This window comes from Chlamydotis macqueenii, chromosome 4, assembly GCF_036417535.1.
Source record: "Chlamydotis macqueenii isolate bChlMac1 chromosome 4, bChlMac1.mat, whole genome shotgun sequence".
Lineage (NCBI taxonomy): Eukaryota > Metazoa > Chordata > Aves > Otidiformes > Otididae > Chlamydotis > Chlamydotis macqueenii.
Genome location: NC_141559.1, coordinates 59,245,142 through 59,270,078, shown reverse-complemented (window position 1 = coordinate 59,270,078; position 24,937 = coordinate 59,245,142). Strand labels below are relative to the sequence as shown.

The 24,937-nt window shown below is 41.3% G+C and overlaps 1 protein-coding gene across 3 annotated transcripts in view; it reads right to left on the bottom strand.

Annotated features, from left to right (window-relative positions):
* Nucleotides 1-22,876, bottom strand: part of SMIM14 (small integral membrane protein 14) — a 41,966-nt gene extending 19,090 nt beyond the window's left edge. Inside the window, exons 1-4 of one of the 3 annotated variants that reach the window (XM_086747606.1) lie at nucleotides 22,741-22,828; nucleotides 11,100-11,207; nucleotides 9,793-9,915; nucleotides 7,176-7,286 (exon numbers count right to left, since the gene is read on the bottom strand). In XM_086747606.1, the coding sequence (XP_086603732.1) occupies nucleotides 7,176-7,286; nucleotides 9,793-9,861 (180 nt within the window). In that variant the 5' untranslated portion in view covers nucleotides 9,862-9,915; nucleotides 11,100-11,207; nucleotides 22,741-22,828. Of the gene's footprint in view, nucleotides 1-7,175; nucleotides 7,287-9,792; nucleotides 9,916-11,099; nucleotides 11,208-22,740 lie in introns of all 3 variants that reach the window. The other 2 variants (XM_086747607.1, XM_086747608.1) reach the window with 2 other exon arrangements.
* Between the last annotated feature and the right edge of the window lie 2,061 nt (nucleotides 22,877-24,937).

Genomic DNA, 24,937 nt, shown 5'->3' with positions numbered 1-24,937 from the left:
CAGGCACCTTCAACTTTCAGTTAAGTCCTGATACCGAATCCTTTATAGGAAAAAAAAAATGGTTTCCACAGAATATTGACCAGAGTGGACATCATTTTTTCATGGCTTTTTTGTCTTTTTTTTTTTTTAAACATCCACTTACCTCTCTGAAAATAGTCTCCATTTAAACTCCTTGATCTAGAACTAATTTCTAGCTTAAAGACTGTGAGCAGTGCTTGAATTCTGTGGTACAGTTTTGGGGCTTTAACCTATGCAACACCAGCACCTTGAGCATCCAGTGAAGGCAGGGAAATGGAAGTCAGTGAAGCAAGAGCACTTAGGAACCGGCTCGCACCCTGCCACTCCACCTTGTGTTTCATTCTTTTGGCTCAGTGCCTTTGGAGGTGCGTCAAGTCTTTCTCTCTGCCTCTCAGAAAGATGATAGCTTATTTGTCCTAATGAGTCACCTAAAGTTCCGTTGGGAAAAGTCTTTTTTGAACAAGCTTGAATGCCAAGAAATTGGGAATTCAAGGCACAGGTCTGGAAAAAAAAAGGGCAAGTGAGTAAAATGCTATTTCCTGCTCTTGGACTGCTTGGCTAAAAAGGGCAATAGACCAGAAGCAGTAGCAACTGCTATTAAAAAAAAAAAATTATAAAGCAAGTGCCATGGAACATATGTAAGAAGTCTCCAGGGCAACCTCCACATTTAGAAGGTCACTTTAAATTATCAAAAATGTATTAGGTATAGTTCTGCTTGTGCTTTCAGTAGAAGGCCACTTTAGTAGGGTAACTCACTTTTGCTGGTTGCCTGAGGGACTATTTAGGTCAAGCTTAGCTGTGTTGACATCTTGAGAGCTTTTCAACCATTTGCAGCACACAACGCAGATCTATTTCAGTCATCTGTATTTATTCTGTGCTGTTTGCTCAAGGTCTCACTCAGCCAAGATTAATGGCTATGCTGGATACTATTTCAGCCTATGCCAATTTATAATAGTAAGACTCTAAAATGACCTGGCCAAGAGAATTATGTGGAAACTTCGTTGACAAAAGAGTGTTTGAATCAATTGTGCTGAAATAGTTTGAGAATTTGCAACTTTTGCTATTAAAATCTAGTGACACCTCAAAACACAAGAGAGATTCCAGTGACACCTCAAAATACAAGAAAGATTAAAATAAATGGCAATTTGTTTTGTACCCCTCAGAGTTTTTGAGACATTCAAGCCTGCTGGTACAGCAACATAACTAGACACGGGCCATTACTTTGCAATTAGCTACAGAAGAACAAAACACAAGATTGTAATTCCCACAGAGGTCTGTAAGGCCATCAAATTGCTACAGTAGAACTGGCAGTTCATCAAAATGAATCTTTTCGTATTATGTATTTAGAAATGTTTTGGGTTAAAGAACATGTTGCTCATTTTCATAGAAAATACTAGAGAATTCTAAGTCACACTTTCTGTAAAGCAAATAATACTTATCAGAAGGGGACAAAAAAGGACATTTACATCATACAAAGTTATGTGTGTTACTGGCTTGCTTTGACGTTTCTGGCCACTCGAAGTAGTCACACACAGGTCTCAGGCTTCATGGAAGATGCTCTATATATAATTATCCCCTGCTACCACACAGACTGTGTTTTCAGTCTAGTTTTCAGACTTGGACTGAGCCCTGGGCTAAGACACTCCATGGATTAGCCATGCTTACTCAGAGAGCACTGAAGTCTGGAGGAGTAACACAGTGCAATCAGTTTTTATGTTACAAAAGAAGTGAAAAAGGGGAAAAAAACCCATTTAAATATAACATCATTCTTATGCAGAGATTTGATATCTTCTGCCACAACTAAGACAGGACCCATTTCCTCTGGATACCACAGAATGTCCTTCACCATGACTCTTCCAAACAACTGACCCCTTGTCTGACAGAGTCCCCTCCATTAAAGTACTTGATGTCATTTGTTGTTCTTAATTCTTAAACTTCGGCTCTTCTTGTCAAAGTAAGTTTTGCAGATGGAGGAGACTGAACAGGAGATAAAGTCATACAAGCTAACAGACCTATCTTTGTCTCTTGACAATTCTTGTGTATCTGCAGAGGAAGGAAAGTCTTGTGATATTTTTCTTCAATGCTTACTTCCGCTTATGGAAGTTCCCAATTATCTGCTATATCCATAGAGTAAATAGTGAGCCCAGCACACAGTGGTCAAACTGTTACAACACACCACCAAATCACAACAGATGTTGCCATGGGTATTACATACTAGACATTATATTTATGCAGTCACAGCCAAAGATTTCAGATTTCCTAGGAATATTTGGAAATCACAATATTTGCTTATTATTTATAGTGGCCATACTACAAAAGTTTACCACATGCAAAATGTTCATATTTTGACACCAAGCAGAACCCTGAAAAATCCACTTCAGGAAAATAACAGAATATTCAGCATAGAGAGCTCAGTGCCACTTAAGTATGTATATACAAGAACTGTGAGTAGGAACACTATCTCCCAGTTAACCTAATAAGCAGCAAAAAATAATTTTAAAATATCATGCACATTAGAGATGTACATTCCACTGTCTAGAAAATCTTCTTATAAATTAAGAAGAAAAAAAACTCAACAAAACAAATCCCTGCTTACTCAAGCAAAATGAAGGACAGAAAAGTAATCAAGTCATGCAGCTTAGTAAGAGTTAAGCTCTTTAAAATCAAACAGCTTTCTTGTTTGTAATTTTCTGTGGTTTTGCTAATAGCAGAGAGGAAGAAGAGTTTAAATGACAGTAGCTTTTTTTTTTTCATTGTATAAGCATTAACTGTAATGACAAGATGAACTGAAGTCTGCATTTAAACTATATAAACCATATATTAAAAATATAATGTATTCATCCACAAATTGTACTTTGAATACTAAATACATTTTCTACAAATATCAAAGTAAATACACCAGTTAAAGTAGAAATTAAGAGTAACACTTTGAAAATCAAAACGAGAACTTCTAGTTGTAGAGTCAGACTTTTTGACCTCTTTCAGACCTTGGCTTAGCAGCGTCATTCAGATTTCCCATACAGTTAACTCTAACAGAAATCCTGGGTATATGTATTTTGAACTCTACATGTAACAGTCATAACTGAATACATCATGCCTTCTTCCTTAGCAGAAGCCTTAATTCTTATTAGTGTTGTTCTATACAGGTATAAACAGACTAATCTGTAAAAATTAGTTTACTTTAACCCAAATGCAAGTTATTAAAGTCTACATCAGGCATGGATTTTTTTGCACAATGTCATTACTGGACTGAATCCTAAAAGTACATTTCCACACTTGGGCATCTCTTAAAATTACATTGTTATTCTGTTAAATTTGATCTGAACTCTGAACTTCTGGATTTACAATGCTCAGTCTGGAGTTAATTACAACCACCTTGTTACACAATTTGCTCCAAAATCTTGACAAGTACTCCCAGCTATAACACATTCAGATGTGCGCTGGTATGTTTTATATCTATCTAGGTTAAAAAGAATCAACAATTAAGTAGGTACAGGGAACTATTCTGGGTATACAGCATGTTTGGATTTTTTTTTTCCCTACAGGCTGAACAACTACAGATTGCCTAGCTTTCTTGTATCGCAATGGTTTTGGAGTAAAGGTTTTGAAGATCCAACTTTTAGAGACAGTGGGCACCCAGTCTCCATTGAGACTTGGGGGGTTCAGCAACTTTCAGAACCGATGTCTAAGGGTTCCTTTTAAAACAAATAGTAAAATTCCTGGTTGCTTGTGTTTTGTAAGATTGAGTGACAAAACAGCAGCTTAGAAAGCAAACTTACCAAAGCATAAAAGTTACAGATGTAATTATGAAAGTCTAGCAAGTCTCCTGCTAAAATAATGCAACAGGTTACTTGAGGATAGGCTGGCTGCTGACGGAGACTTTTCCTTTCTAGCTTCCACTGAATTATCCCAGCTAGTGATTTGCTCTTAAAAATATTTAGAAGCATCTGTTTTGCTTTTTAGGACAGATGAAATCTGGCATTTCGCCTTACTCCTCAAAGTTTCACGTGCTAATTGGTACGATCTTTTGGGAAGCTGGACACTGAGCAATAACCTCCATTCCTGCAACTACCGAGGAATGCTGTTTAGACTGGTCTTTGTGACTGCCCAAGGGGCTGCACCTACGATATGCTCTGGTTATACAGGAACTAGCGTGCCTCCAGATGATCCATTTGCACCCACCTTACGCTGCAGGGAGCAGCCCATGTACAAAATCTCGTAGACCTTTGTGGCATGTCTTCTGACTTTTAAGACAACTCACCTACATCATTCATACCCAAAATCCTCCAGCCACAACATAAAGACAACTGGCTGATTGGTGCCATTGCCTGTCGGTATCTTCTAGCAAAAAATGAAAAGATAAAAAATGCTGAATGAGGGTCAGAAGTCCGAACCATACTGGTTCAGATTTGCATCTGACAAACCTCAGAGGAAAGAGCAGCCAACACACACCCTACTTTTTCCCTCCCAGCTTCCTGAAGCTTGGTCCTGGGGGTTCCTTTGTCACCACTGTAGCATGTGTTGAGAAGCCTCAAGGTCCATAATCAATGCAACTGTAGGATACGGCACAAATGTCATGTTGAGGAGAAGAGGAAAATCCTTCTTGGGAAAGAACATGTGTATGAGCGTCCATATGAGAGTAGCAGGGAGAGCTCAGAATATTTGGAAATTGTGCCTCTAACTGGGAAGCATGAGCTAGTATGGCTGGGCTGTGACATAAAGGCTCCACAGAAGAGAGAACTGTTCTCCACAGAAGCCTCAATTTTCTACATCCTTGTGCCAGTAGCATTGACCTTTAAACAGTATGTAAGGATGCAATTACACCCCTGTACTCAGCACTTTAAACCCATATTTGGAATACTGCATCCAGTCTCGCCTCTCCCCGCCTCAAGACACATTTACAGACTGAAGTGAGAGGGTCACCAGGGGCTGGAACACTTGCCCTATAAAGAGAGGCTGAGGGAGCTGGGCTTGTTCAGCCCTGAGAAGAGAGAGTTTTGAGCGGATCTAACAGCAGCCCCCCAGTACTTACAAAGAGGTTACTGAGAGGACAGACACAGGCTTTTCACAATGCTGTACATCAGAGGGTACGATACATTTAACGAAAACAGTGGATGGAAAAAATTCTCTACCACAAGAACTGTCACACATTGGAGCAGCTTGCTCCAAGAAGCTGCAGAGTTGCTATCCTTGAAGGTTTTCAAGACTCACCTGGAATAAAAGCCCTGAACGACCTGGTTTGAATTCACTGTTGACCCTGCTTTGAGCGTGAGGTCGGCCTAGATGACCTCCTGAAGTCAATTCTACCTTGAACAATTCTGGCAACACCAGCAAATGGGCCCATATTCCTTTCACTTCTTGCACCTCCATCAAACAAGCACCAAACAAGCCTGTTGCCTGTTCATCGATAAGAAAGTGAGTCAGCCTCTAACAGCTTTTGAGACCCAAGAGCACTGGTTGCACCACACTAGAGAACTACCACAGGGAAATGATATCAGGCCCATAACGCACATTGGCTATGCAGATACGCTGTGTTTGTTTCGTGCCGTTTTGGACTTTGGTGTAGCTGTCCACTACACGAATCTGGGCTGTTTGGCAACTCCAGGCTTTGAGGCCCAAGGGTCTTGTGGTCTATAAGATGACAAGTGCTTGTCATTTCCTCTTGCTCTTGTGGGGGATCATTTTGCCTTCTGCTGCAGCCATTGATGTAGCCCTCCCACTGAGACAGCCTGGTCTGGGGTATTTTGGCTCCCAGTGTGGCCTCTGTGTTTTTGAAGAGGCATTCTGTGTGCATAGGCCCAGGGGCACAATGTGAAAAAACAATGGCACAGGTTCTGCAGTGCTGTGTTATGGACACGGGTGGTGAACTCTGCTTACTCTGAGCAGAGTAATTCTGGCAAATAGGGTCATCCAAGCTCCCTGAGAGCACACACAGGCACAGCACCTGCCTGGCCTTAAGGTCTTCCCCTTGCACTCCAGATGAGATAGCGTAACAATGCACTCCAAGGCCAAGAAAGTGTGGACACTCAGGATTTTATGTTGAGGGTGAAGCAGAGCTATATGAGTGCAACCCACACATCTGCAAGAACAAGCTATATATATTTCTTGCAAAAGGCTGTTTAAAACGTTTGCTCTTTTGTGGATGTATCCACGTGGAAGTGGTTTCATTTTAAGGGCAAGCACTCAAATTGATTCCTTATTCCCAGACGTACATTCTTTGGGGCCTTACGCATTAGCCCTACTGTTATCATAGACTATAGGATGCCATATTTTCCAGATAAGCTTCCTAAAATACTGATAAGAAACCTCTTGAAGAAGGATCTGATCCTAGAGAGGATGCTCTTCACATGTACTGCCTTGAGCAGTTGATGTACTGAAAAACCTAAAAGGACATTAATTTAGGCCCTAAGAAAGAAAATGGAATAAAACCAAATTTATTAAAATCAACAAGGGGAAGTACATCAAATGAAGTTGATGTTCAATATGATCTTAAAAAACAGTTTAACCAAATTAAGAGTTGTTATCAAGTTCACCTAATTGCTCACAGTTCACAATTGTTAGTGTTATTAAAAAATATATATACTTTAACATAGAAAAAAAAAATAGCACTTTGTAGCTTTTTCTCCAATGGACAGTGAAAAGCAAATAATCATTGCTATTTTAGAGGTCACAGTTACAGCAATATAAAATAACTTGCTTGAAGGTGCTCAACCATATCAATGACATAGCAAGAAAGAGAATTTAGAACTCAAAAATCACTGGATTCTCAACTTCAGAATTTTTTAAAGGTTAGTTCTGAAAATGTATAGATTGTTATCTTGCTGTACGAGTAGGTGGCACTTCATACATGTGGTATGACTTTGAACTCAAAGAGTCTGCAGGGTAGTTTCTTTGTTTTTATGTAGACTACAAAAGGGTTACAAAGAACCACTTCAATAGAAACTTCGTCAATGCTGTCAAAATGCAGCCCTGGGAAATCAACAGAGAGCTGTCATTTGTATTAACTATTCAAAAGCTCACCAGAAAGTCAGATACACAGATTCTAACTGTACACACAACTGAATAAGCAGAATCAAAGCATCAGTAACTGCAAATCTGCAAAAGCTGAAGTAACGTCTGAATAACCACCCTTCCAAATATCCTCATGTTATCCTTACCAGATTAATCAGTCTTCTCATTGCATGTTCATGCGAGCAAATGCATTCACAAGGATCAAATCCGCCTTCTGCCATGGTTCTCTGGGTAAACCTGAACTTGTCTGTGAACACCTAAGAAGGATAAGAATAAAAGGACAATGAACTCTTTTTCAACTGACCTTATTTTCCAGAGACTCACACATCAAGTTTCAGTTCATTTAGTGCCAGGGTGAAAAAGCAAAACAAAGCAGGGTAATCCTATTATTCCTTTGGCAGCGTGAATGAAGAAGTCTGGTATGTGAAGTTACATTTTGATGTTGCTGAAAGCAGTGTCTCACACAGACTTCCTTAGAGAGCCAAATAACTTTTTGGCAAGAATTTGTGTGTCTCCCCTGGGTTTTCCCACATACCACTATAAAATACATCCTAACAAAAAAGAACCACAAAGATTAAATTCTGGTCTCCCATCTGCATATTGGGACTCTTAAGCGTATGAATACAATTTGAAAAGTCAGGGGAACTTGTACTGCTAAACTCCTACCAAACTGCTGGCATTCTCCCTCTAGATCAATGCACAGGAAAATAATTTCAAACCTGGTACCTTCTTTGCTACAGGGAGAAACAATCATCCTTATTGTATAATGAAAGCAAGCAGCAGGGGTGCAAAAGTGGACATACTTGGAAACACTTCAAAAATGGAGCTACACACACTAATTTTAGATCAAAGAAGTAGGTCACTCACTTAGCAATACAGAAAGTTCAAAGAAGCTGTAATGGACATGGTAGGGAATAAATTCTAGCTTATTCACCCTCCAAAACCACTTACACCAGACATGTCGAGCATATACCAGTGTACCTTTACTATTTACCACTAACTTTCTCAGTGACTTAATTGATGGTCAAAATGGGTAGCAGATTGCAAGGCATTTCTACCCTTGTGGTCAATCAGAGATTGATTTCTCTCAAATGAGGGCTCTTATGATGTATTAGATTAGTTCTGCATAATGATGCTTTCAAAATATTTTTGTAACTTGGCATCCATAAAGCTGGATTCAGATTGTGTTTGTGTTGCGTGCAGTGGGGCCCTAATGTGAGATAACTGGCAAGCTTAATAAATGCAGCAGCATAGAGCTCATACATCCTCGCAATCTTCTAGAACAAGTAGCTTATGAAAGTGTCAGCCATTTGATAAGGGTGTGCTGAATCAACAGATGTGCTCTGAAGTAATCACCTACAAAAATTTACAGCCTTGATCACACATAAGCATTTTAATGTTTTAACCTCACTAGGAGAAAGAGGAATAACCCATATGGCTATAAGGTATCTTCATTCAACAGAAGGTATCACCATAATAGTTCTTCCCTCTCGGGGGAAGAAAGAGATGGAAAAAGAAACTGTATTTCAGAAGTCCTTCCTCTGTCAGTGCCTACCACTCTTCTGTATGATCCTCTGCCATGGTGGAGCTAGATAGTAAAAGAAAGTAAGACATAACTGTATCTTCATTATAGAGTCTGAACATCAGTGGCCTTAATCTGCCGGGGTCTCTGCTTTTTAAAAAGAACACTGAAAACTGAAAAAGAACAAAAAAAATATATATTGAAGGGATGGAGGAAACGCTTTTTTCCTAGACACTAAGAAAGAGTAATCTAGCAATGTACTGAGAAGAAGACTGAGAGATTACTTGATCATGTAGCCTACAAATACCTTTGCACAGAAAAATAAACCTGAATATTGAGTTGTTCTTCAATGAAGAGGTGATCAAGAACCAATGACTGGAAGCTGTAATCAACCAAATTCAAAACAGAAGCAAGGCACACATCTTTACCATTAGAGTAACTGTCCAGTGCAACAAACTGCCAAAGAAGGGCTGGACTTGTCGCAATGCATTTAGAAATGCTTCAGCCAAATACAGGTTACTGGCTAAAACACAGAAGCACACAAGTTCAGATATAATGTTCTCCAATATACAGGAGATCACAGCAGATGATCTAATGATTCTTTTTGAGAAGTAATTATAAAGCTACTGTACTAACTTTTATGAAATTATCTCAGAACCACTAGAACTGTATGACAGCAATAGAAGAAATCTTTTAACTACACAAGCTCTCCGCCTGATACATCATGTCAACCAGAATAACCTTTCTAAAATTATTTTAGCATAAGGAAGAGGTAAAAAGCACTGACTGCTAAATAGCACAAACTGGTTTCTCTGGACATAATGCTGACATCCAAAAGAAGGTATTTGAATCAGTAAAGGTGCAAACCAACATTTAATTGTAACTTGAAAGAATTTAGGGGTCAGTAACACATAGTAATGTCACAGCAATTAATAGAGGAGTGTTAAACTAGATATGACTACAAGAAATCAGAACACCAAATAAGAGTAATCACCAATGAAACCAGGCTAACATTCTTTGTAGAGTATACAACTGAAAAAGAATAAACAATAAAAGTGGAAAATTAATCTGTCATAAAACATCATAAATTTAAGTGGATGTTCGCTAGAAGGAATTTACCCCAAGGCATCTGAATTGTACATGACAAATTAGCTTAATGAGCTAAAATAAAGCAGAACACATGTCACAAAGTAAAATGCCATCCAAGCTTTCAACAAAAGATCCCTTACAAGCTTTCTCACCTTCACAAAATGCTGAAAGGAATCATCCCTTATCCTTCCTTTGTCCAAGCCTATAACAAGCTCTTTCATCGGCAAAGGACTGAAGACAGGCCATCTATTTTGGGAACAGCACTAGCATTTCCCCTGATAAAGATAGAATCATAGAATCATAGAATGGTTAGAGTTGGAAGGGACCATCAAAGGTCAGCTAGTCCAACCCCCCTGCAAGGAGCAGGGACATCCCCGACTAGATCAGGTTGTTCAGAGCCTCATCCAACCTGGCCTTGAACGTTTCCAGGGATGGGGCGTCCACCACCTCTCTGGGCAACGTGTTCCAGTGTTCTACAACTTGCATTGTAAAAAATTTTTTCCTAATATCCAACCTAAATCTACCTCCCTCTATTTTAAAACCATTACCTCTCGTCCTATCACAACAGGCCCTACTGAACAGCCTCTCCCCATCTTTCCTGTAGGCCCCCTTGAGATACTGGAAGACCGCTATCAGGTCTCCCCGGAGCCTCCTCTTCTCCAGGCTGAACAGCCCCAACTCTCTCAGCCTGTCCTCATAGGAAAGGTGCTCCAGCCGTTTTATCATCTTCGTGGCCCTCCTCTGGACCTTCTCCAACTGGTCCATGTCCTTCTTATGTTTGGGGCTCCAGAACTGGACACAGTACTCCAGGTGGGGTCTCACCAGGGCAGAGTAGAGGGGCAGAACCACCTCCCTCGACCTGCTGGCCACGCTTCTCTTGATGCAGCCCAGGATGCTGTTGGCCTTCTGGGCCGCAAGAGCACATTGCCGGCTCATGTTGAGATGCTAAACTTGGGTTATTTTATTACCTTTTTTTTTTTAAAAAAAAAAACGTAACTAATCCTGCTTTATGCAATTATTTTTTGTTGGGAACTAGAGGGAACAGAGATTTTACAAGTAGCTGACCAGTTAGAAAGAAGAGAGAACCACTTTGTACTCGATGATTTTCACTTGCAAAATACACTTTCATGTCTGTATTCCACATTAAAACATTCTTGGCTTAATAACTGTATTACCTGTAACACACTTTGAATGCATAAAGTACTACATATCAACTAAGCTCTGTAATCGGATCCTCAAGTTTATTAATGTTCTGTGACCCTGTGTAAGATTTGGTAATAAGAGACTAGTATTTTTATATATCGCTGAGCAGGATTCCTTGGCTCCACTGCGTGCTCTTAAGCAGCCCGTTTGTACCGAAATCCTGTTCCAGAATTGCAATGTGCTTCCTGCCTGCCTCCCGGTACTTGCAATTGTTTGATCTCACGTCAGTGGCTAACGTGTTCTGCCCAGCTCTGACCTCTTCGCTGTGAGTCACACCAGCTCTCCACCTTTTGCAAATACAGTTCTTCTACATACAATCTACCACAGAAAAAGGGAGGATGTGTTCCGTTCTTTCCCTCATGACCTGGAGAAAGAAAAAAAAAGCTTGTAGTTTTATTTTATTTTACTTTACTTATTCTTCTGTATGTTTTCCTGTTTATCATTACCCTGTTTTTCTCGGAATTTATAGAGTAACTGGTAAGACCACAGCAATTGGTAAGGTTACGATGTCAAATACCTGCAAGCACTCTGATGGAGAGAGGTACTTTCACTCTACTTAAAATTACTGCATTTTGGTTTGGCCACATTATGGCTAGCACTGTTAAATAAATAAAGACTATGAATTAAATACTATTTAATTCACAGTGTTTACAAACAGCTGGGAGATGCATTCGGTAAATAGGCCAAAGCTCTCACTGATAATACCTGGGAAGGTATATATTATGGCCTTTAGACTAAGAAAACTGATAGAAAGCATAATATAGGAAGGAATTAGTAAACATGGACAAATATGATGTACCATCAAAGAATCAACATGACCTTTCCAGTGTAAAGAGGCCCACAGAGGCAATCATAAACAGGATACTGAAATTAAAATCCTGTATGCAGAGCTGGAATTACTATAACTCAGGAGCAAAGTGGAGGATGGTCTCTGATGATTTAAGACAGAAATAAAAGCCCACCATTACCTTTTGACTTGAGCATCTATTTGAAATTGTAGGTAATTAAACCATATTGAAAAATATTGCTACTCTCATGATTTAAAAAATAGTATTCTCAGTTATAGTTATTATTGTAAATTGTTTCTTCTTTTATTATCTTCCCCAGTCCCAGTCCTACAGCTGTGTATTATATTTATACACCCTACTATCAAAAAAGCAATCTTTATGGCTACAATCTGATTGGTTTTTTTTTTTTCGTACCTGGAGACTCTTCTATATTTTAAATTATTGCAATAACTATACACTATTTCCCAGTTCAGCAACACCTCTCCTGAGTGAATAGCATACAGCTGGTGAGCTCTGGGAGACAGAAACTATACTCTGCCTCTCTCCACCCTAATCATTACTAAACTGAATTTCTTTATAGCATGAAGGCAAACAAGAAGTCTTGACAATTTTCCACGTGCTGGATGCCCTCCAATGTGACTCCACTATGATGCTGATTAGCCAGACTGTCAAAGTGCATATATTGGTGATCTCTACTCCTTGGCATAAAGGAGGGCGTAAAAATATTTATAATTCTAGTATTCAAGGGAACATCCACTCCATCTAACACATAAATCAGAGTCACTGCAGATTTATCATGGACTAAATGTGGCACCTTCAGCATCAAAACTCTAAGCCCATTAACTCTTATCTTTTCTGGATCCAGGCACTTTTAAAATGTAAACTATCATACACACGATACATGCAATGGCTGAAGACTTCCTCTGCTAAAAACTATTTTTGCTGTGTTGCTATTTTATTGAAGATTGATTGTAAGAGATCATTGAGAGCGAATACCTCACAGTACAGCAGACAAGTAACAGAATCTTTCCACATTGCTTTAAAGAGAAACAAAATCCTACTTAGCTCCTTGTTGTTCTTTTCAGCCAACTGCAATAACTCAAAGCTTAATTGTCAAATATCTCTAACAAGCCATAAAGTTAATTTTGCTTCTGAATTCACTTGGAGAGAAGTGTGGCAGAACAAATGAAAGTATGTATAAAATTTAAAAGAAAAATATAGAAAGCAAATTACTTGTTACGCCTTTGCAAGCATTCTGAAAAATTATAAGGGGCTAAAATAGCAAAAGCCATACACAAAGACAAAATGTTCATTTTAATCTTACTGTCAGAGGCAGAAACCCTGTCTCCTATACACTTCCACAACCTCCTAAAGGATCCAGGTTTCCATAAAAAGGATTTGTTCTCTTGCCTTTTTACCTGCACCTAAGCTATCTTAGTATCCATGTTTTCTTGCAATACCTGACCCTTTCTGTAATTACTTTCTTCACAGCACGGCCCAAGTTTGCTTCCTCTGTATCATCCTATCCATCTCTAAATGACCTTCAAGTATTCTCTTCTAGCATCTAAAACATCCTGCATGTTGGCCTTGTGTAGCATAACACCCTTGCAATCCTGCACATGAAGTCTTGTCCCAGAGAAACTACCAGGCACTGGGCTGTGTCACCACAGTACCCATTAACCCAGGGGGTGGAAATTTGCTTCAGTTAAAGCAAGAAGAGACTGCTGTGATCAGCTCCTCATAAAGCTCCTGATCACTGTTTTTGTAGGACTTTTTCTTCTCTTCCTTGGCCACTCTGACCCTTTGAGTACCATTAGTGCTCCAGGGGCAAGTGGCACCTCAGCTGCCTCATTACTGGGCCCTTCAAAATGCCTCTGGTACAAGTGGTGACTCCAAAATTTGTTTCTAATCCTCCCTCTTCTAGGGACTGGACTCACTGAACCCTGCCTAATCACACAAAGTCCAATTCAACATCAATTAGGTATACAGTAAAATAACAGATAAAGGTATCTTCAGTAGGGCAATATTGCTTACTAGTGAGCAGCAAACCAAGAGGAGCATAAACATTCATATCTGGTGAATCCCAGCCAAACTCAGAATTCTCTGTATTTATTATTATATAGTGCATTTTCCTGTTGATTTCCATTTTCTATAATATTTGTACTTCATGCACATCCACCCTCCCACAGAATCCGGAATGTTTTGTTAGTCTTTTGATGAACTACCTACATCCAACTCACTAGTCTATTATTTAATTTCCTATTATTTCAGTTGCACAGCTAAACTTTGTGAGTAAGAGAGCCCAGGCAATTTTAGCCATTGATTTCTGCATCAAGTTTCTCTTCAGACTAGGTTAGAGCATAGAGCGGAAAAATAGTATGCATGGATTTGGGATTTCTCTCTCTCAAAAAAACCAAACCAAACCAAGCCAAAATAAAAAACCAACCAGAGATACATGTAGATAGGATTGACTGACTTCATCTGCAAAGATCTTTGTGAAATTTCTATTTTTTTTCAATTGCTGCTACGAGAAATGCAGCACACTTCCTATCACCAGAGCAATATAAAGGAAGAACAAGGCAAAAAATATAACAGAGTCAATAAAAAAAGCAAAGGAAGGGAAACATCACAAAAGGAACTACAGAAATAAGGAGAAAACAATGAGAAAAATAAGCCATACTTTAAAATAAATAAATGCTGTTCTGCCTTAAATTAATGGATGCATGATCCTAAGGCAATAGGGGAGGACACTGCACTAAACCAAAATTAATCCAGAAGCCAAGGCCCTGGCATAAGTGCCCAGTGGAGATGGTCTGTATTTTTTGTGCAAGAGTTTTAAATTGTCAGGGTTATAAAACGGGAAAAAATAAGCTTGAAGATTTCTAAGGAAACTTCCTTTACAAAGCAACTTCCTCTGTTCAAACAAGGCTAAAAATAGGTTCTGTGAAAAAGAAGAATCTTGTATACAAATTGATAGCAATTAAAACATTCCAGGGATCCGTTTTCCTCTATTATTGTAATTTAGATAGTTCAAGTAAATATTCCCTCATAGAATTTATGTCTGAAACACTGCAACATTATACTTGGCTTTTTTATAATGGTAATTTTAAATCTCTTTTATTAACAATGCAAGATAAGCGCTTTCCCATCATCTCTTCCACATTTACAGCTCCATCCTGCTTTTACTGAAAGAAATACCAGTGCTTCCAATGGCTTCAGTGGACCAGGATCTGGTAGCTCTGCAAGGTCGCAGATCTCTAGAGGATTACTGACGATCTTTTTCTCCCAGGCCTCCTCCTGGGCATTACCTTGAGTTTTCAGGACAAAATAAAACCAACTGGCTGACTGGGCAGCAAAAGCAAACCAGCAGGATATAGACATGAGTCCTGCCAGGAGGAGGGCTGCCACAGTAAAGTGTGGCTCCAATTACAGCTTTCTCCAACTAATTGTGCCAATTCAGATCATCCATTTAGCTTTTCCAGGGAAAAGAGCTGCAGTGATTTTGATGGCTGATACAATACCCAAAGAGGGTTCCTAGACATCGCCACACTTTCAGAGCATAAAGCAAGCCTCCCTACTCTCTTTCCTTGTAACTCCAGGGGGCAGAGGGGAAAGCAGCTGACTTTGTACTTGAAAGCATCAGCAGGTCTCCCTGGACTTCCAGCTGGAGCCTAATGAGTTAGCAAGTCTATTTTTGCACTGCAACTTTTCTCAGGATAATTAACAAGATCTAAAATGAACTTTTCAGTGCAGATTAAGCTAAGCCAGTTCCCTTCCTCATGGAATAGTCAGTGTTTAACCATGCACATAGATGTGTGCAACTTATGCTGTTCTTGTTGGTTTCAACAGAGACATCAAGAGCAGTAGGAGCTCCACAAGAGAACTGCTCACTCAGCCATATACTGCTCAAGGCACACTAGCGGGTAACTGCTACCGTCTCACCAATCATTTGGTATGTAAGTAAATTCTAAATTAATTTTCCAGTGTCATCCCTCTGGTGCTTCTTACAAATGCTGATTTAATACAAAACAATTCCTTAAAATAGGAGCAAACCAAAGAAACGAAGAACTGCTGAGCTAGCCACTGAAGGATACTACAGTGACATGCCAAAATCAGAGTTGGAGCTTTTGAGCAGGGACAGGCTCAGGACTAAGTGCTAAAGATCTTCCTGATGTTTTTTTTCTGATGGTCTCACAAGACTACTGGAGCACTGGTACATCCCTTGTCCCCACATCACACATCCATCACTGTGTGATCACCACAACATTGTGAACATTGCTGGGCCACTACCATTTTCACCCCAATGGGGACAATTGGACTTGCTCTGAGTGGGTCAGGAAATTCTTCTGGCGACACTGCCAACATTGCTAGCATCTAGAGCTGTGAAGCAGGAGCCAGAGCGTGAGAACTTAAAAGGCTTATAATTATGGTCAAAGCCCTTCCACAGCCAAGCATCACTGCTCTTCTCTCACTGAAGTATGTGAAAAAGTTTACATCACTTTAAAGGGTGGCATGATCTAGTATGAACCTGATATGAAACTTACCATTTGGGGACAAAGCTAACCAAGGTTAGGGATATGCTGAGGTGCATCAGTTCAGCACAGAATGGTATATCAGGGAAGTACAGAAGATGACACAGATGCTTCTTTCAGTTTAATTAAGGCCCGTCGGTGTCAAGTACAACTCTCAATGGACAAGAACCCACATATTAAAACCTCGCACTGTTCCAGTACTGTTCCTCACCTTCCTTTTCACGGCCAATGTGCGACGAAAGAGAGATTTCAGGCCTTACAGCTATAAGGCTGATGTCAGAGATCAAAACTGAATTCTCCAAGGGAGCTATATAAGACTCATCAAGATTAAAAAAAGCTATTTACATATTCCCATGCAGGTGGCTTAACATTTCTTCTGGGCAAAACACTTGAAAAGGAGCTAATTATGCACATGCAGTCATGGACCAAAAAAGCAGTCCAGCTATTTTAGAATTCATTTACTGATATTTGATACAGAATGTTATTGCCAAACTCCAGCTGTCAGCATTTGGTCATCCTTTTGTTAAAATGATGACATTTTTCTGAAAGAAATCTCTTGGAATATGAAAGCTATTTAAGAGAAGATGTCAATGACACAGAACATTGTTCAAGAATAATACTCTCTTTCTGCTAAGTAAATGCTTCAGCTTCACTTTAATATTTATTTCTAGTGTAGGAGACTGTGAAAATGGTCTAGGACAATAAAATTATTTCGATTGCACTGAGTGACTAACGGCTATTTAATATTTTTTTTTGACATGTTAATGCAAAAGGGTGGGCTATCCTCTGTAAAATTACTAATGCATTGTATTTCAATCAGTTTACAGAGCAAACTGGGAGCCCCCTCCTGTGGTCTTCAGTAAGGCAAGAACTCATATTGACTTTAATGGGATTTTCTGCTTGAGTGGTAAGTAGAAGAGCCAGCTGCTAGGCAAATTTGCTTACTCTCCTGCTTTTGGTTAGTGTCTCTGGCACTACAGACTGCCCAAATGCTTGTGTTGACATTCCTCTTCCCATTCCCCAGCAACAATCGCCAATCTCCTAGATTCGGCACCCCTGCAACTGTAGGAGCAACGCACTACTGCTGGAAGCAACACGTACTGAATCTGAAACCCCTCCTGAGAGCACTTCTGCACCGGCACTGAGAGGACACTCATGCTGTGCCATGCCAACCAGGGCTACAGGCTTGTGTTGCAATGTTTTGCCAGGTCCAATTCTGAACAAGCGGCTCAGGTATCAAACTCATGAGCAAATTACCGTGCTGTAACAAAGCCAGTGCACAGCAGCTGTGGCAATGGTCCCCGCACGCACTCTTAGCCCATGAGAACTGTGAGTGAACGTGACTGCTGAGTCTGTAAAAGAAAAAAAATTAACCTGAGATACTTCACTTCAGAGCTGCCCAGAGCTAACTGTGAGCACCCAGGCAGTTACTGCAGCCCGGGTAGCCTGCAATAACTCATTATTTTGAATTAAATTTTTCTGAGGGTCAATCATTCAGAAATTTTTAGACATTTAATCTCTTGGCAAAAACAAACATTAAAAAATTCTCTTACTCATTCCTTTACAAAAATGTAGAGTTTCAAAACAAATAAAACCTAAAGTTTTTCTGCCATATTGAGCCAGAAAGTGCAGTCCTAAACCACGAGCTACGAAGCTTTTTGCGACTTGTTTATTAAGAGTACAATTGTTTAGATTATGAAATACCTTACTAAATCCTTAAAACAGTAAAAATACACTATTCCTTAATGTTCTTCCAGTCACGTACAAACACAAAATTATACTGAAATTCTTTGGAATATTTTCATTATTTTTTTCTCCAGGGATGACATATGTTTCTAATAAGTTGCCACTGAGCAAACAGATTTAGCAGGGTAGCAGCACGCTGAGAAAGATAGCAGGATTTTCAATTTTCAGATGAAAGCAGCTCTATTCCCCAGCAGCCCTACTCCTAACCCCTTTAGGCCAGATCAAATTTTATCTGAAGCTAGCGGGTGCCTATCTTAGACTTCAGTGGAAGTTGAATCAGGTTTTCTACATACCTGCAGTAAGCAATTTGAAGCATATCAATTAGAGTATTTTTAATCAGTACTTATACCAGAGGGAATCTGTAGCAATTAACAGGATTTCTGGGCTTGGTTATTTACATATATTTAGCTAAAAGACAACCCAGTTTGTACCAGAGAATAACACCCATCTAATTCAGCAGACTCACAGACTAGTTTAGATTACCAAAAGGAAAGTGCTATGCAAATTAGACAAGTCTCCCCTGAACCTACTTGCAACAGATTTTTAATCTATTACATTAATTGGCACAAGGAAAATCTACGTTACTATTTCATGAGATCAGGGTTACTTTGCAACACACATCTCACCTTCGGCTCCACAGTTTTCCTGCAGGAAAGAAGGTATTTTTCATCTTTAGACACTTTTGTTCTACATACTAACTTGAAACTGAAGCATCCGTCAATCTCTGTGGCTCAAGAAAAGCCTCTGTATAAAAATACTTCTATATTTCATAGAGGTCTCTGATAAAAGCTTTAGCTAGTATTTTCAAATAGGGGTGCTTAATGACACGCGCCATCTAATCAGTCTCACCTAGATTAGAAAGTGAGGGTTCCCTAACACCACCATAACCACTTGCACAGGAATTCTTGTTTAACTAAGGCCATTCACATCAGGAGGCTTTGTTTCACAGTTGATTTAGTCCAACTATTCGAAGAGCTAACCCCCAACTTTTCTTCACATCTTCATGTAATTTCATTTGGACAGCTGTTTTTTCTCTAAACTAACTTTTTAATGTATGAAAACTGACATAAACTATTCTATAAAGTTCTCTAAAAATATTGCCTTGCTAAAAATAAAGCTTCTATGATTAACTAACAGGAAATATACAAACATATACATGTGAATATATAAAAAAAAAAAAAACCAAAGCTCTATTACTCTACGCAAATACAGACCTCTATTATTATTAGAGGTCTGTATTTGACAAAAATTTTACAAATAAAGCATTGCAGCTGCTTATATCATATAAATGGTTGGTGCTACATTTTTGTAAAGCTTTTGTGTCCTTTCTGATAAAAATCTTTTATTTCCTAGGAGAGCTCAGTGCTTTGGATCTGACATTTGTCTGCCAGTTTTATAAAGTAAGAATGAAACCATGTTTAGCTCCAGAAAGCCATGGTTTTTAATGCATGCAAAGCTGCAGAAGAATCAGAACTAATCTTAATGAGGAAAAGTTTTATCAAGTGTAGTTCTATCTGTTCCCACCCAAATGGGGCTAATTTGTTCCGTTATCTGTAAAAATATCAGTTAGACACTTTGACTAAAGCCTCTGAAGCATATTTCTTCAATTAATAACCATGCAAATGTACAACCACTCAATCATGCCAGAGGCTGCTCCCCGAGCATCTTCAAATCTTTCACGAAAAGCCATATCAATCATCGCTAAGGGACCTTTTTCTTGCCTCAGCCCTAGTCAATACCGTGGAATAGCTGATGGGATGAAAAGAGGAGAATGGGACCATATTTCTCCAATGTACTGCTAGTAAAGTCCAGCAGAAATAAGGCTAACACAGCTAACAGACTGATCCTTCTTATATCCCTGACTGTATTCCTTCATAATGAGGAGCTAAGGAATCTTTCTTCAAACGAGGCTCCTTGGGAACTGAGGAAGCTAGCTGTTGGTGAGTCAAGGAGTACAAGCTGAAGGAGCTATTCTGGAAAAATAATTAATTATTTTTTTCTTTTTTTTTCCACTTGAACAAGGACTGCAAGATCCGGCTCTGTGGTATAACCTTTCAAAGTTTTCTTATCTTCCACTGTACTTATAGAGGATTCAGCATCCTGCAGAATCAGGTGCCTCCGTAACAACTAGATAGATCTTTACCTATTAATAAATTGAATCTATAACCTAAGAAGTTAAAACGGGAAGCATGCTTAACATCAAGAAAGCATGTATGTAAATGCATGTATGTAACAGCATGTATGCAAAGCAGGTTCAGGGGCTCTCCAATTTGCTTCCCAAGCAGAATATGGGCAGATGACATCAATTTTTCTATGTATAAATGCATCTGCCAAAATATTTTTGTATTTGTTGCGATGAGCAATCTGATAAACTTTCAAAACATACAGAGTAAGAATCTGATACTTGGTATTGTCAGGGCACTGTACACCTTTTCCATTCATAAGCACTTATAAGAAGAGAAAGAGGATCTTGCTTCTTCATTGTACTGGCCCTGTGAAGACTCGTAATGTCTGCTAGGATGAACTTCAGCAGAAACAAAATTTGGTCTTTAAGATTGTATGTCAAGTACCTAAAATATCTAGGAGGGAAAATTCTGAAACATTAACATAGACTTTGTTTCATTACAGATCTGTTATGCAAATAACATTCACACATCACTAATTCTGAAGTCTAAATATATGAAAGCAGAAAATGGGAAGTTAATAACAAAACAAGAAGTCAGTTAGAAACTAACTTTCTCTAAAACCAAATATCAACCTTTTGAAAGCAGGTACAATAGTTACAAAGCGACTAAAACCATAACACATTTTGAAATTGTTTTTATGTAGAGTACTTATTTAACAACAAATGCATTATTCTTATTTTTCCCTTAGAACAAGGGAAGAACATGGACTGCAGAATGTTGTCTGTGTAGCTGAGCCATGCACTTTGGATGTACTTTATTGTGGTTTTGGTAAGGTGCTGCAAAACCGTCACAACGTGCATGGTACAAGGAATTTCATAGAGCCATGTTAATTGCATTTATTTCTACAGTCAGCAAAATAATATCCACCTAGGCTAAAATAAGATGCACCCAGAGCTACAGAATGGCTGCTACCACCATCTCAGCTCTAAAGCAAAGCGTCCTGGGTCATGGTCCTGAGTGGCTCAGGGACATCCCTGCCTGCCACAGAAGCACACACAACAATACTTTGTGGAATGATGGACAAACATCCAATACAGCTTTGCACTTATTTAGCACCTTACACAACATGATCTTAAACTACTTAAAATACAGAACTCTGTACCACTCTAGAAGTAGGCAAAATTTGTAAATCTCATCTTTTACAAAACGGGCAAAAAATAACCAAAGAGGTTGGACTCACCCACCTCAGTGGCAGGGGAAGGAACAGCGCCCAGGACTGAGCCAACTAATATACTGCCAACATTACAATCCCTTTTATTTTGCCAACTGCTTCTACCACTTCAAGCAGCGCTGTCAGTGACAGGGTCACTTTTTTTTTAAATCAGTGATCAACAACAATAGGGTTAGGGTTAGGATTTATTCTCTCTCACTGTATACAGAAAGAAATCAGAAATAAGATTGATTTTTTTTCTCATTCTGATTTTTTTTTTTAGCTGATACCTGCTTTTGGAAAGTAACAGAAATGACTAACGGTGGATAGCACTCTAACAGCTAAGCATGTAAAGACTTCTAAGACATAACCCACTAACGCTCACTGCAGATACATACCTTCCTTGGTCGGCACACTAACAACATTAACATAATAAGGTATCAAGACCAAAAAAGTTAATGTCCTCACCTCTAAAAACTGGAGATGGTTTTCAAAACTGATCTGTAATGCATAGATATGGATATTCAGCCAGTATACAACACAGCCCCTACACCAACAAATCATTAATCTAAAAGTCAGTCCTGAAGACTGACTTGACAAACAGGTGTTTGCTAGGAAACAAAAGTTTTTGACGTACGTCATGTGCCACATTCACGCAGAAGGTGGGGGTTAGCTGAGGCCTCAGAACTGCCACGGAAGGCAGCGGCTGAGCTGCAGGGCAAGACATCTCGGAGACCCGGCACGGTGACAGCTGCAGAGGAATGACCATGGATGGTACCATGTGGTCTCCAAGGCCAATATACCCCTTCCCCACTGTAATCCGCTACGAATCGCATCTTGGAGCACACATCTGAAGAGTTCCTAGCAGGAATCCTACCTTTAATAAATTAACGTCAGTGTGACGCTGCCCTTTTCCCGAGATTGTCTCTCCCAAGACACTGCTCAATCTCTCCCACTTTAGTTGCGCACACTTTTCAGACAGCGGGGAGCAGCCGGGGAGCGCATACCCTGGTGTCAGCATGCCACTTCCAGCCTCTTTAAAGAGAGAAAACGAAAACTCTTTCCGTCAAAGTATCAGACTGAGATCCTTAAAAAAAAAAAACAGAAGAGTGCCACTTTGCACTAAAAACCTCAACAAAAAGAAAACGCCAAATCAGATCAGCTGTAAAGAAGAGGAGCGGACGTTCCGCTGGTTTGAAAAAGAAGGGTGCTGCCTAACGCCGAGCGGCACGGCTCCGGCCCTCCGGCTGTTTTTACCTTCCCGGGCACCGGGCGAAGCGCCCGGCAGCGGGGACGTTTCTAAAGTCGCCCCTGCAGCCCCCACTGGGGGCTCCCCAAGCTCCGCGGCCACCCCTGCCCGGCGGGCGGACGGAGGGAGGGAGGGGCGGGCGGGGGTGTCCGCAGAAACCCACCCGGCTCCGCCCGGCCGCGGCCGGCCCGCGCCCTCCCCTTCCCCGGCCGGGCGCCCCCCGCCCGCGGCGCCCCCCTCGCTCACCGTGCTCTGGCTGCCGTCGCGGGGGCGCGCGGGGAGGGCTGCGGCGGGCTGCGCGGCTCGGGCGGGCGCGGGGGCGGGCGCGGGGGCCGGGGCCGGGGCCGGGGCAGGGGCAGGGCGGCCGGGCGGGCGGGCAGAGGCGGCCCCGCGGTTCGGCCCCCCCCTGCTTCGCGCCGACTCACACGTCAGCCCGCGCCACGAGACCCGGATCTGCCGGCTCCCGGCGGCGGCAGCGGCGGCGGCGGGGCTGGGGCGGCACCGTGCGGCTCCCGCCCCCCGCGCACGTCCCGGCCCTCCGCGGCCTCTGGGCTGCTTGCCGGGCAGGGAAAGCCGCGGCCCGGCTGAGGCAGGCTTGGCGGGGGTTACGCGGCCGCGGTAGGCCGGCGTGCAGGGAGGCGTCATTTTCAAGCAACGCGTCGGCCTTGAAACAAATCCCCAGTAAGTCAGCGCTGAGAGGACGCAAGGAAAATATCTCCTCTGGGGCCTGGTGTGCGAGTGGGTCTGCCGCGGTCCCCGCGGTCAGGACCCTGCGCCCCTGTCAGAAGTACGGTCATGTCGGTTGCTTGGCCCCCAGCCATCGCCTCCGAAAACTGAGGGAATTCACAGTGTAGTTTCTCCCCTAAAAATCTAAAGCCTGTTTGGGAGCTCACGACTGACAAGGGTTCCCTGCAATTAAAGCATGCCTCAAAATATGCATTTAGATGCTGAGGAATGAAATTGGAAAGGAAAATTTGAGGTCATGGCTTCTCACGTCAGCCAGTTGGGTTTAGCTGTGCCTAGCCAAGGAGCTGGGGTGTCAGGCTCCCATGGGGAAAGATGGACCACATCCTGCCCTGGGGACAGTGCTTCCATGCCATACTGCAGTGGGGATTACACAGGGCAGAAAATCTCATCCTCCGGTATTTCCCAGGGTGGCTTACCTCCTCCAAGCCACAAGACAAGGAAGATGCTGCAATTAGTGAGAAAGGAAGTTTGGACAGAAGTTATGAGTTCTCACAAGTCATGGCACCAGAGCCTCATGCAGCCTGACATAGCCCACATATGGTGACAACCATGGCTGTTCTCATTACTCTTCTGCCGTCAGGGGGCTTTCAAGCCTCCTTTCATGGCTACAGTTTTTTTTCTGAAAGTGTTTTTCTAGCCTTGGGTGTCAAGCCTACATTATTCTGCCAAGTCTCAGGAGTGTTGCCAGTTGGCAGCCTTGCATGTCCAGCCATCATTGGTGTGCAGAGCCACCTCTTCCTGTGAGACGCGGGTAGGCTAACTCTGCTCATTAGGGCTGGCCCTGGATATAACGTTCTGCTTCCTGAGAGGCAGCAGGCAGGCTACCTTTGTCTGGCCATGCCACCCAGTCCTGACTTGGTGTGGATCTTGCCTCTCCTTTCCCATCTTTCAGGCCTTTCTCTTGTGTTAGCATTCAACTAAACAGTGGCAATACTGAAAAGTGAATCAAGGCACTGACACAAAGCCAGGCCATCACACAAAAAAAAGCTAAACTATGCAGAGCTTGTGTCATCTTGTCTTCCTCAACCAAGGGAACTGAACCTCTGGTAAGGCAGTAAGGATGCTAACATTCATCTTTAATTTTGAAATATGAAACTACATCCCTACAACGTTTCCTGGGAGAACAGGTTTCTTGACAGCCTGTCCAGGAGTTTAGAGTGCCACAGGAACCATGAACATCAGAAACATCTAGATACTCTTTGCTTGAATACTTTGTCTGTCCTGGCCGAACACAAAGTTATCCAAGACAACAGAAGATGGTCATACGCAGAATGATCAACTGTAGCTGCATCCTTCCTCCCACCTCTCCATCAGCCATCCTCCTAACAGGGAACAAGCCAACCTAGAAGCAAGCAGAGACAGCTTCCCAGCACCATTAAGCAGCCTTGCCTATCTGTCTCCCAGGACTAGTCATTGTTCTAGAAAATGGATCTCGGATCCTGAAATCCCAAAACCAGACACAGCTTACCACTAGTCCTGGCTCAAAAAAGGGAGAAGAGCAATGGCAACCACACAATAGTGGAGAGGAAGGTTCCTCCTGTCAAGCGGAGACAGGAACACCGAACACTTCTATTTTCTTGCCTATAGGTAAGGTTAAACAGCCTGTTGTTGGTAAAAGGATGGCAAGCATACTTGGGGCAACTGTTGCAACTGGAAAGAGAGTCTCATAATGATTGATTCTTGGAGGATTTAATGG